Raw genomic sequence first — 14,294 nt, forward strand, 5'->3', positions numbered from 1 at the left:
TTTTTTATTGAGTCAGTAACTGATTTTAAGTGATCACGGATCGAAGTGATTAAGTTTTGCTGACCCAGCAAAGAAAAAGTCGAATAATTTATTAAAGATGATATTAAGTTTTCTTTTCCGACATAAAGACAGTGATATGATTAAATTTATAAAATTTCTGGAATAAATAACCATACAATACCACAAATCGAAGCTTGGATTGATATATGATAATAATTGTGTTCAACGGTGCTCGTAGAACGGTAATTATATAATATTGCTATATCACTTCATATTTCGATAGTTTATTTAGGTTTAAAAAATCATATAATACAAAGGCACGTTTCTGATTCCACCGGCAATACTAACTCACCAGATAACTATGGAACATGCAAATAACAAAGTGGTAATTATCATTTCTCAATCCTGTTCTTCGCTTCGCTTGTCCTTGTGGTTTTTAATGTGCCCGTGTCCGTAGTGATCGTGGCCATAGTGTTCGATTCCATGACTATGACCGTAGTGATCATGACCATGTCCGTAGTGGTCGTGGCCATGTCCGTAGTGATGGGGCCCGTGACCATATCCATATCCGTGACCATGTCCGTGTCCGTGTCCGTACCCGTATCCGTGATCAAAACCGTAGGGAGACGGTGGGAAAAAATTACCATGAAATTCACCGTGCGACGAGTGAGGGAAATGAGAATGAACCGGGAAAGGTACGGGAACTGGAACGACCTGCGGATCAAGGTAAATAATAGTTAGACTTTAGCTCGAAATGCGTTATTTCGATTCTGTGATACCGAAATGATACTTTAGGTGAAAGTGTTTGGCGTCAGTGGTCTAAATTAATTTTATGCCTGGGTGAAGATTATATACATAAAAATATTTGCGAACCGCTAAACAAAGTCAACATGGCCGCCGTCGGTACACTTGCCATTTTTTTTGGAGTTTACCGTTGTTTTCAATAATCACTAGTTATCGAGCGCTCTTTTACGAGAAACAAAATTACGGCAAGACTAGTCTGGCCGTAATCACATCTTGCTTGAAAGCCTACGAGCTGTGTTTAAACCGTGAAACTAACGTGCTATACACACGTCATATACACTTCACCCACTAACGAATGACGCACATACATTTAGGCGTCCAAAATTCTTCAATTTTCATTAATTAAGTTCGCTCGGGTACAAGTGACGATCTTACCTGGGGAACGGGAACCGGAACAGCGACCGGTTTGTGTATAATTTTTTCTACCGGAACCGGAACTTCGACTGGTACATGGTAGGGTTTGTCTACGTAAACCGGGACCTTTTCCCGGACGTAAACCGGCTGCGGGACCGGAACAGGCTTTTCTAGTATCACATGTTTCGTTATGTAGACTGGATACGTTTTGAGGATCGGCTTTGTGTGAACATTCAAAAGCGGCACGTGCGGTTTGTAGATCTGTAGATGATTGTGGTTCCACCTAATTAGTACCGAAGTAATGATCAGTTATGGTTGTAGCTCACTGTTATGCAACGGGACTAATTGGGAAAGGAATAATTATAGTCAGAATGAAGAAACTCATCGACGGTTCTAATCTCGTGTAAGTACAATCATTGTCCGACTAATAATCTGGTTTAAGGGATCGATTCTGCCCGTTTCCATTTGTTTGTATTCAGTTTGTGTCTAGAAAAAAAAACCCTGGCTCGCAATGAGTTAGAATGTTGTACGCAAATCACATCAATCATTCTCTGATTTACCGTACACCAATTAGTTACTCGTCGATTTATTTGGTCAATTTATTATTTGGGATCGGCTTATACGTTGAACTCATATATCGCGAATATCTTCAATTCTCGAAAGTAAAATATGCTCTGCTTTGAGATTGAACTTTGCGAAACTGAAATCCGTCGTTTTCAATTAGGAGCACATCCGCCACCGATATGTTCATTTCCAAAAAGTGTTAATTTCATCGAAGAAGCTGTGCGTTCTACAATTGAATGCGAATCATAAAATTTAAGCCGTTGTGGCCAGATTTTGAGTCGACAAGTTTGAGCGTGAAAAAATGAGGGAAAAATTCTAATACCGAAATTCGTTTCATACCCTTCGAAGTGTTGCTTGTGGTAGTCAAACCCGATCGACGGTACTTTTATCGGTTTCCATGGAGTTTCACCTGCTGTCCAAGGTTGACCGTGCCCGTAAGAATATGGGTTTCCTATTCCGACCCAACCATCGTTGAGGATTCCTCTTTTCCGTTGCTTCTGTTCTTCCGGATCCGCTGTTAGGGCGAAGCCATACAGAAGGGCGTTCAGTACCTGAAACAGGCCGGTGGTAATTTAATCCACAATTCATTGATTGACACGGATTTTTACATATCGATACTGGTTTAATCAAAGAGAATATGACGCTTAATTGTTGTAACTTTCGGTTCCCCTTAACAATTCCCATTTACGTATCCTTTTATTATTTCATTGTTGTAAATTTTTGATTTTTTTTTTTTTTTTATGTCTGCAGTCAAGAAGTCGACCAAAGTCTCACAGATCAAAAATGATCGAGATCAAGCCGATCGTGACATCGTCGACTGAATCCTTACCAAGACCTTCAGCATTGTATACGACGCTCGGCGGTCTAGTTCGGTTTGTGCAAGCTGGAGACATTGGTAGCTTTTATATTTGCCAAGGAGTGGTCCATTTCCTACAGAGATCCCAATTGACCGGTTAAGACATGCGGTATACGTATTCTCCAACAGCGTTTTACGGACATCCTGCATTTCCGTAATGGATATCCACTTCATGGCCGGGTATCGAATGGTGGGATAAATCTCCGATCTAGTTTTGCAAGCTATACTAGATAATGAATCGATCTACTGCTTTCCTTCCCAATGTTACTCACAGTTACATTGCGAGTCGATACTAAGTGACCTCGCGTCAAGTTCATCTCTAGCTTTCATTCGGGGTTTGAATAGTTAATTTACCCAATAACGTGTGTTTTCTTAACACGTGTTGGCCACACCGTGAATGATTTATCAAAGGTGCGTTTGACAGTTGACGTTTTAATATTTATGGATGGTTTGACGGATGCGGAAAGGTTGGATTCGTTATTCCTCGATTATGGAATAAAAGCATGGATTTTTGAAGCAATTGCTCTCATCATTTCGTGTCAATGTTCTCAAATTAATTATAGAATGATTGGGCCCCGCAGTAATACAAATAAACAATCACATTCAAAAATTAGTAAGACTAAAACAATCATGCAAAAAATTCCAACACTATTATTTGCGCCAATCATATATGGTGAACAAAAAAAAAAAAGAATGACTATGCAATAAAAATGAATCTGAACCAAATTGACCAATAACACAATTAGCTAAGACAACGACAAACAAAGAATAGATTTCTTAATTAAATAGTTTTTAATCCGATTCGAATTTTTTTCTTTTTCATATTAATCCTGAACGGTTGATTATTGAGCATCAAAAAGTGATTTTCCGTTAGGCTTACCTATAAATCAGCTCATAAAATTACATATGGACTGCCAAGTTAAACTTTGTCATTATTATCTCGGACTAACGATTAATCCATCCTATAATGAAAGATTCCCATTTTACCTGTCAACCAAATCACATCTGACGAAATTAACGCTACGTTTGTTTTATTGTCGGTCGATAAAATTAGATACATCTTCCACTGCCTTTCGAAGCTTATGTACAGAAATATCTACGAAGTGAATAACGAGCCTAAGTGACGTGACTGACTAATTCCGCCTGTTAATTATACGATCATGGAGGTATTTCATCGCCCACTAACCTACTTCCGGGTTTATTATGCGACGTGGTGTCTTTCACATCCGGTGAAACTGTACAATAATTTATCATTCATTCGTTAAAATGATAACGTAGTTCCACATCCGTTATCGGTTTTCTGCAGCATCAATTTTCTCGGTATATTGCAAGTAAGTTCCCTCAGGGGTTCGCAGGAAATTAAAAGAAAACAACAATTCCGTCCGGCGCGTGTTTGTTCCAAGTACTCCTTCGATACATACCATGCAAAGCCCTTCGCCATTGATGTAAGCAAACATAATATGCGCATCGTTTTCTTCACCCTCAATGTTCCAAAATAAAATATGAAGCTTGATCAAAGAAACCTGCTCCGTTTGGAATAAAGAGCGCTGGTCTCAGGCAGCAAACTTGATGACTGCTTCGTTAAGTGGGTGCGAATGTATACGACAAACCTGAACGTAGGTACCTTCCGCGTAGGGAAATACAGGAACTTTCCTTGCTTTCGTTTTCTAATTCCAAACCCCGTCAAGTTGATCGACGGGTCTGCGTCAAAGGCGAGTGCAACTAGTGCGTTTCATTTTTGCAATATCACTTGCGACTTCCGTGCTTGAATTCTTTACATGATTTCCGGAAAAAATTCGTTTTTTTTTACAGTCGGTGCAACTTTCGTTAAATATACTTATGACGTGAAAAAATGGACCATCCTTTAGTCAGACGGTCATAATGACGAATAAAATTAATAAAGCGCATCGATTTTTAATCAATCAACCTCTTTAATTGACTTTCTTGCAAAAGTGTGAGAAACTGTACAGGAAAATCGAGAGTATTTGTTCGCATTTTTAACGAGTTGCAGTCGCTGTCGTAACTCGCATTGCGATTCGTAAGTGCATCGTGCATTATGATACGTACAGTACATGCGATTAGAAGTTGCGCCGCGTGGGCGGTTCGCCATAACGGAAAAGAAACGCACTTTTGGCCGGCACCCAGGATTAGAAATAGCGAAAGTTAATCAAATCGAATCGAATTGATTTGGTCGTCGGTGTCTTCCGGACAATTTTCACCGCCGTATAAATACACCGGGGACAACAATGACTCTCATCACATTTCACGGTTGTTTCTCATACCGCGAACGCTGTGGTGGTGTGGCTTGTTTCAAGAAAATATGAAGTTTACTTGGGTAATTGAATAAAATAATTAAAAAATAAATAACAATAAAACAAATTTCTCTGCATTTGGATCAACCGGCAAATCACGGCTCAGCGTATAATTTTATAAATTAAAAAAAATTTATATGTATCTTGCAGGAGATTTGCGGAGTGCTTTAGTTTTGAATTCTCTGATCTTAAGCTGCACGATCTGTGATCGATATAAACGTTTTTCCTGCTCTTGGTATTACCGGAACGACTAAAATCGCGACAAGAAGTGAGGGATATATGTCAGAATTTCTTTGGAAAAAAGCGAAATTTATACGCGCGTAAAAATCGTTTTGTTTATAGTTATGTGAATTGAAAGTAACGAACTTCCCACAGGGGAGGACTTATTGGATTATTCTCGTTAGCAAATCTGGAGGTTAATAACGTGAATTTGTGCTAACGATTGTACATGAATCTCTGAAAAGTTTGTATAAAAAAAAAAAAAAACCGTCGAAAATCCGATCAACGGTTTAACTTTGATGGCCTTTCAGAGCCGACGTAATTCCGACCGACGAGAAAAAAACCAAAAATGGTCTTATTGTACAAGTTACTACGTAACTAAAATCCGTAACTATTTTTGTTTTTTTATCATAACAGATCAACATCGGGTACAAAATGAGAATCAGTTCTATAGCTGTAACTAGAAAAACTACAGTACGTGCAGCTTACGCTATATTCTTCTCGACTACAGTCACTCGTACAATATTTTCTTGTAACTATTGCGTTAATTTGATGTTCATGAATTATACGCCGGAAAGAATGCTTATTACTACTAAAAAATGTAGTAAATATTTGCTCGCCACAAGTCTTCTTGCGATTCCAATAACGTTTGAATCGTTAATAAGTAACGGTAACCATTACGCGATAATTGCTTGGTATAACTATGTGGAATAAAAAAATTTCTCATTGCACGTCAGAAGAAAACAGTTATGACAGATTATTTCCTTTCACTCTCTGCAAAACTACAGGTGTTGTGCCTGACCTTGACAGCGACCTTGGTCGCCGGGGTGGAAAGACATGAGAAACACAGTCGGAAGGGGGTGAAAAAACACGGAAAACGAGGTGTTTTCGAACTGGGATATGGACTTCCGCAGCAAAGTGGTCCAGCGTCAGTTTATGGTCCACCTGCCGCAGAGCCTGCGCCAATTTACGAAAATCCGGCACCTATCCTTCAGCCGGCTCCATCCCCGCCTCAACCCGCGGGACATCCGGTTCCGGTGCATTTTCAACCCTTGCCGGTACCTCGTCCCGTTGGTGAGTAAAAACCATTGGCGTGAAAAATGGAGGATTTTTTGAGAAACTATAAAAGCAAGCTTTTGTTTTTTGTTGATTCAAAAGTGATCATACGTTTTTGTCAATTTTATTTGTCGAATAAATGTACGATTCTCAAGCTACGATAATTTCCCTAACAAATCAAAGAAAAACAAATTGGTAGTAAAATAAGAAACATTAATTTCAGATCGTGCTAAGTTGGTCATATATCGAGTACTTACTTATCAAATTATTATATTATATTAGGAAAATCTCTTTAGATTTTTAGAAATAAAAAATTCCGAACCTAGCAACGAAAGCTTGGATATCGATGCTTTGTTTCGAATCACATCGGAAAGGTTACAAATATAATATATTTGTTCGATTTCTCTCTAAAATTACTCGTATTATTCAGGAAACTATTTTGCACAGTCCAACTATAAGGACACTTTGTTTTATTACGTTGGTGTTGTTGAATATTTAGTTTTTTGTGAAGATCGTATCGGTGTTGTGATTTTGATAGACAAATAGCAATATTGATTTGACTGTTGTGAAAAAAAATCTCGACCAGAGAATTCGTAAAAAATAGTTCTTTTAACAAAACAAACCATTTTAAAAATTATTTGAACCAACGTATCGGTATGCAAGGTCATAATTTCAGTGTTATTTGCGGCATTTTAAGGAAAATATTCGGAGTGCGAGTATCGCATAATCAAATTAAGAAAAAGTATCGATTTTCAACTCGCCAACCTTTTCCAGTAACCCGACTCCGTGGTGAGTTTGGTCATAATTGAACAAAAGTATACATACCGACAAATAGGAGGAAGCAACTTGAGATCCCATATTTTAATTAGAAAGAGGGCTTGTATACATACGCTTTGTTGGTTGGAATATTGCCAGATCTATTATCCTATACTGGAAAAATGAATCCTTCAAACTCTCGTCTTTAGACAAAATTTAGCGAGCAGCTAATTAGTTATGTCGATACCATTCCTGTTAGACAACTGTTGCAATTATTTTTTTTTTCGTGTCAAAAAACGCACCTATTTTTTACGATTTCAAAACTCTCATAACTCGTCAGGAATGAAACCCGAAAATGAAACGTAAAAATACGAGGATTAAATCCATAACGTTATCGTACAATAGTCATGCATTTTCGGCAGTACCGATGCATAAATTCGCAACGTTACATGACGGAATTCTCTGAAATTCAGTATAATTGTAACACAACGTTAAAATAATTTAATTTTTCAAATTCATTTCAGCTTTCGTAGATACTTCAAATTTACAAAATTGATATTACACTTCTCAACTTATTCCCTCTAAGATAAGACTTTCTATAATATTTCGATTCTCTTCCAGGTCACCCGCTTCCCATAGCAGCTCCAGTGGGACTTCCGGCGATTCCAAATTTTCCGGCTCCTGCACCGGTAGTCGCGCATCCGGTTCCTCAGCCGGTTCCCGTCGGTGTCCCGATTATCCAAACAGTGACGAAACACGTCGGTGTTCCGGTTCCCGTGCACGTCGACAGGCCAGTCGCAGTTCCCGTCGCCGTTCCTGTTCCCAGGCCGTATCCCGTCCACGTCGAGAAGATTGTCCACGTTGAGAAGCCGGTGCATTATCCTGTCCACGTCGACAGACCGGTAGCCGTTCCATTCGCTGTTCCCGTCCTGAAACCCTATCCGGTCGAGAAATACGTCCACGTTGACAGGCCGTATCCGGTCCACGTTGCAGTTCCGGTTCATATACCGAAACCGTATCCTGTTCCCGTTGCGATTCACACGAAGCATTGGAAACCGGTTGCACAATACGGCTGGTAGACTACTGCAGCGTGTTTTTCCTTCTTACCCTGAAAAGTTGTTCTTTTTTTTTGTTTTTTTTTTGGTATATTATTAGAAGTAGACAGCTTCTCGCTCTATGGGTCCGATGATTTTATTGAGGATGAATGAGACTGGATGAATCAGAAACTAGGAAAAAAGAAAAAATCTGTTGAAACGTTTATTCGCATCAATGATGGTGCACGAATAACAATGTCGCCACTATGTAGTAAAAATATTTTAGAACAAATTTGTATGAACGAAACTGAGGTACCAACGATTTGAGAAAAGGTTTTATAATTAGAGCATTGAAAACGATTGATCTCTGGTGTTTTCGATCCGGTTTTAATTCTAAAAAATAAGTTAAAAAATATAAGAACCCCATAAAAAACATCAGAGTTTAATTATTTTTGACGTATCAGTGTTAAAACTTTTTCTCAAATTGTTGATATCTTAGCTCGTATTATTCGAATTTTCTCAGATTTATTATCTTATTACAAATTAGGGATGTTGTTTTATTCGCGTTCACCATTATTGGCACAAATAACAGTGTCAGAGTTTTTTTGAATGTTTATATTCTCTTTTCCTCACCTTTGATCTAGACGGTGAAGGTTGTTCACTCTCAATCGCCATGTTCAAACGTACTGCACTAATTCTCTTCTACACGTAGATCCGTTGCTATTTGTCTTTCCGTAATCCACTAGTTAATTGTAGCTGGTCTGCAACGCGGTATTTATTTCGTGTGGCTGGAGTATTGCAATCAGAAGGGATGATCGATCGCCTCACGGTTGACAACCCTCGACGGCCCGAGCCGGGGTTAATACTTTAGAGGGATGAGGCGCTTTGACTCGACCAGCTTATTTCACCCGCTGAAGAATCAATCGACTGCGGCTTTAACAGTAGGTCATTCATTGATCAAGGTCTTGCGCTAATAGATTGGCTTTTGTACCTATAGTGTTATTGGATTTTTAAACTAATTTCAAACTATAGGTAGCGATCTTGAATTGATTCGATACACTACGCTTTTGCAGCGTTCCTTGAGTTGGTGCAGGGATACTTACAATTTTTATATATATAATATATATATACATGTATACTCGATGCTTAATTTGAAAAGGTCTCCTCAGCCGAGATATTGTGTAGGTACGAAACATCGTGCTAAGCTTGTAAGCCGAATTTTCATTACGGTTTAATTGATCAAGTTTACAATATTTGTGTTGCACCGATTTCAAGATTCTCACGTAACATGTTAGTACATGTCTGGATGTCCGTCGTTGTACAAATTTTTCTTTATTAATTGGAAGAGACTGAATTTGATTCAACGGTTAAACACACAGTTGAACAGAAGTTGGTATACAATATTCATTGACAATGTGTACAATGTACATATATTTAAACATGTACAAATATATTTTACATTTTTATATCTATCCAGTATTCGTAATCATACGTGTTTGTGTGTATATAGGTATGTATATTATAGACCGGTAAGTTTAAATATAACTTGCATATTTGTAACAAGAAAAATTGAACAATTGCTGTTTTATGTGTTTATAAAAAAAAAACCGGGGCAACTGTCCCTGTTATGTTATTATAGAATCTTATTGGTATAGAATCGAAGAAAACTTACGATCAGTCGCATAGCCTCTAGGTCGAATATTTATTAATTATTGAACACTGTGAATACACAACCGATCTTGTCTTTACGCATTGCGAATTTTTTTTGCCATTTCGATATCAGAAAACATAATTGGAAACAATTCTGCAGCTTTTTCTTCGCGACTACCGTCGTCGTGCCTGGAGGCACCGGGTTGCGAGCGTCTAGAAGTACTGCGCATGCGCGGCGGCGAGAACCGCGCGCCGATCGCGGGAGCTCGAGCGGCGCAGAAGCGAGCACCGTCACTCGCGACTCGGAGTCTGAACCGAGCGGTACGTCGGATAAGTTCGTCTCCGTCGAGCGAAATTCGCAGTGACCCTTCCGCACGTCGCACACGAATAATGATAATATAGATAATATTCTTCTTACAGTTTACGTCCCTTTTCCAGTCTCGAAACGTTTACGAATTTTGGCTTTCAATATATTCTAGCCACTGGCTCAGAGTCGTGTTAAAAATTTTTGAATTCTTTATTACGCTATTTCACCTTGACCTTGACGATCCGGAACTATTACAAACAGGATCAAGCTCTTTACTTATTATGCACGGTGCATATAAAACTACGCATGATAAGTGCGATCGAAAAATGAACCAATTTTTGAAATCATTCTTCTATTATCGGTTCAAAAATTTTGCGTCAAGAAGGGCAGAGTACCAAAATAGTAATGGATTAGAAATTTTTACTATGAAATTCGAAAACTTGAATATTATTCAACGTGCTGCTACAACTCTTCCATTTTTTTAAAAGTATACCGAAGAAGTATCAAACAAAGCTTCCGCTAGTCAAAATTTTAGAGCTGTAAAAAGATCATCGGCGATTCCTTCTTGGCTGCGAAGCTCGGCTTCCTTCGTTCAATTGCGTTTGAAATGAAAGATCTTGGGTAACAGCACAGCTTCGCTCGCGCAAGCGTCCGATCGCGTTAAGGAAGTTCTAAACATACGAGAATTAACATTCAGTTTCCCATAAAATTTGGCAATTCAATATATTTACGTATTTCAATTCAATTTCAATTCAAAATTTTGTATCGCTTCACGGGATTGTTTACGAGATACAAGCAAATATGTCTTCGCTCATTTCACACGTATTCTTACGGAGGAATGGCCACGATAATTGAAGTCATCGATGAAATTTGTAACAAAGCGGCATTGATATTTCGTTGAAATATTTTTTGGCAGTAGAAGCCAATTATTTAAAAATAATGTATACATGTCTGAGGTTGTATCCAGCTGTGCGGGTCATAAGAGGTTGTGACGTGGCAACAACGCATCACACATACGTAAAACATGAAATTGCTGTATTAGAGTTACTTTTCGTCTATAAATTCAAAACTGAAAAAAAAAAATGTATTTTATGCGTGACAGATCTTGAAAGTATATATTATAAAGTAAATATACGAAGCTTTCACAATAACGTGATGCAACGAAATTTTGACTAGCCACGTAACGCCGTTAAAACTTCCTTAATACCTCGCGTCTGGCTCGCTTTTTGCGTGTGCGTCTACATTCTTCCATCCGGTTCTTCCGGTGGAAGATGTCGAGACCGCATTACCACGTCCTAGGATTATCCCTCGTAGGCTTCCACGGACTCTTGGTCGGGGCCCAAGCGGCTTGTCCGCATTACGGAGCTCACGGGTCACTGAGAGCCAAGGGAAACACTTTCGTCTTGCTCTCTCGTCCCCTTTTCTCACCTTCCTCGCGTGTGCGATTTATTCGTAACCATTAGGTGGATAAGTCCCTTATCGTATATTAACGATTCTTACGAACTTGATTCTCACTTCTCTGATACAATGAAAGAAAGAATTACTACACTGACAACGAGTTAAATAGTTTAACGTTGAAGCGTGTACGGTAAATAAATAACTTGTTCGAATCGAGGGAAATAGATTACGTGGCATATGAACAATGGAATTTGATTTCGAAACGTAACTTTAGAATTGTTAATCCATTGTAGGTTGGAGCGATTGTGGTTTTTTACACACTGATATCGAATTCTTGTACCTGATGTACTTTTTAAAATTTGAGGAAATATACTCTCTAAATTGACGAAAGACACATCGGTGGACGTTGAAGTTCTACTTAATAAATAACCGGACAGTGAAACGTAATTAAGATGCGCATTCCCGTAATCCGAGTGAATTCACTGCTATTTAAAGTAATAATAATTCTTCGCAAAGTTTAATAACGCGACGTTGGATAAATATCTGTATAGATATACCCCGTATTTATTCTTCATTAATCTAGGGCCTAATCGTATTTCTATAATATCCAATTATAAGTTTACTTGTTGATGGGAATATAAATTTTATCCAAGCTAGTCTTATTTACGCTTCAGTAAAATCGACGCGGCTAATCCCGTTCTTTCTAAATTTTCGGTCACCTTCATTTGTCCGCAAAAACAAACGTTCCACACGTTCGACGCCGAGCAGTTTTGTTAAATAATCAGTTAGACCTTAATAATAAAGAGATATTACCAATTTGAAAAGATATTTTATAATAAGAACAGCTCCAAAAAGCCCAAAAATCAAGATAGAAATAAACAACAAGAATAAAAAAAAATGCTATGAATGTGATCGGATGCTGCTAATTTGGAAAGTCAAGCTAGCAAGGTTTATTTTACACATATATTTTCTTCCAGGTCCAGCAGTCGGGATCGTTGAATAACACATGTAACACGGACAGGTTTAATTACGACGTTATACCGGGAGCCTCGAATTATGCATGACATATCTGGTAAACCTCTGATTTCGGAACTTTCGTTTAATGAAAGCTGCGCGCACCGAATTAGTTGCTTTATCGCTGGAATGAAGAGCATGAAATATTTGTGAATCTTGTTTATTTTGATTGGATTCCTCGTTTCCTCAGAACGTTTACATGACTCGAGTTTAATGCTACTGTATAAAACTACAACAAACGTTTTGTAAAAACATGAAATTTCACCCACGTGATGTGATAATTTTCATGAGAACATACGCAATCTTGTATCCTATTTGAATCTGTTGCCATCGGTAGAATGTTCTCAGATACTTATATATAGTTCCGACGAAGTTGGAAACAAGTGTTTTCAGAAACTTTTATGATTCACCATATTGATCCGTCAAACTTAGTAGCATAGATTCCATAGTCATCGTAGTGTATATGTAATTAACAAAAGTTGTTATTCCTATACAAATCAGGATTTTATCGTTGAACTCGTTAAATTCGTTATTGACATCACTTGTGTATAATTCTTTTATTTTTGATTTTTTTAAAAAGTAGTAATACTCTATTTCGTATTTTTGGTTAAAAATTTTCGGTTTCAGTGATCGTAAATCCTTCATTAGCATTTGCTATAATACGTTTCGAATTCTCAAAATCGCATAAAGATGCAGAAACGATTCGGTCGTATTGCATTTCGCGTTCCATTTCTTTCGGCATTTAATTCTATCGTTACGGCAAAGAAATGCCCCAACTTGAAGGAAAGGTCGAGGAATATTTCTATTTTCCTTTATCTAATTTCGCTCTTCCGAATGAAATTCAAACTCGAATACGATGAAAGCCAGCGATGAAAATGGAGATAATTCGTCCTTTGAAAAACTGTTATTGTTCTCTTCAGAATAGTTTATAAATTCCGCGTCAACCGGGAATGTCGGCTCGACAAGGTTTGGAACAATATTATCCCGTTGAATTATGCATCCGTCGGAACGACGAGCAATATCGGGATTCGAAATGGAGGGATCATATAATTACCGAATAAATAAGAGATGCCGTCATTTGCGAAGGTCTTTGAAAGTATTTTCCAGGGAAATTCACTTATCTTACGTACATCGATTCACGATTAAATTGCACCGACGCCTCGAGAAAAATGAAGCAAAGCGGAGAAACGAATATTGTGAACGAATACGTAGTGAAATATTGTTTGTCCGATAACACGTCAAGCTTTTCCCATTGTATCGAAATCGAAGGTGATACAGTAATTAGTTGTAGTAACAGTTGCGGTATGCTAGGAATTCCATGGTCGTCTGTATTTATTTATTATAATCTATATTTATTTAGTCTTCTCGTACCTTTGAATATTCGATATGAACAACGGCCACTTATCGTATCGCTATTTACAGACCTGTACAAAAATCTTACAAAAGAATGGTATGTTCAAGTCGAACTGTTCTTGGAGCTCGCCTACAATTATTCTCAAGGCTTTTGAACAACTTTAATCTGCTACGTGAAGTGTCTATACGCACTGCACGTTTATAAACATTTGAACAGTGCTAATATACTATTTACGACAAGTAAACTTGTGGAAAAATTCAAATTCAAGATAAACTCGAGAACAAACGTCCTGATCACGCCTATAATAAATATTCCAACCACTCTTGGTATTTTGTAAACTGAAACGAAGGTGGTAACGTAACTTATACCGGGTAACTATAACCCATGTCGAATCGTTCAGCGATCGCGTTCCGGAGTCACATTAAAGTGATTATATGACTTGACTTGACTTGACTAAAGTGATTATGATTCGGTAGGTCTGCATTAGCGATAATTCTTTTCCTCGCTGGTAGGCAACCCAACATACTGTGACGTTTACTTGAAAACACCTGGGATAATTGAATATTATCAGTCGTCGTTACTTAAAATTAAGCAACCGTTTTGGGTATTTTGAAAT

General features: G+C 38.0%; 1 protein-coding gene across 5 annotated transcripts; it reads left to right on the forward strand.

The window, feature by feature from the left end:
- Window positions 1-132: 132 nt before the first annotated feature.
- Window positions 133-9,703, forward strand: LOC124185753 (zinc finger protein 512B-like). 5 transcript variants are annotated; one of them, XM_046576827.1, is made up of 4 exons: window positions 133-242; window positions 2,473-2,768; window positions 5,898-6,183; window positions 7,543-9,703. In XM_046576827.1, the coding sequence occupies exons 2-4, from the start codon at window positions 2,736-2,738 to the stop codon at window positions 7,998-8,000; spliced, it is 777 nt and encodes a 258-aa protein (XP_046432783.1). In that variant the 5' UTR covers window positions 133-242; window positions 2,473-2,735; the 3' UTR covers window positions 8,001-9,703. The 5 variants fall into 5 exon arrangements, with proteins under 5 accessions (XP_046432783.1, XP_046432781.1, XP_046432782.1 ...); XM_046576828.1 differs by lacking the exon at window positions 133-242 and adding an exon at window positions 690-726; XM_046576825.1 differs by lacking the exon at window positions 2,473-2,768 and having other exon boundaries at window positions 133-726.
- Window positions 9,704-14,294: the final 4,591 nt, after the last annotated feature.

This window comes from Neodiprion fabricii, chromosome 6, assembly GCF_021155785.1.
Source record: "Neodiprion fabricii isolate iyNeoFabr1 chromosome 6, iyNeoFabr1.1, whole genome shotgun sequence".
Classification (NCBI taxonomy): Eukaryota; Metazoa; Arthropoda; class Insecta; order Hymenoptera; family Diprionidae; genus Neodiprion; species Neodiprion fabricii.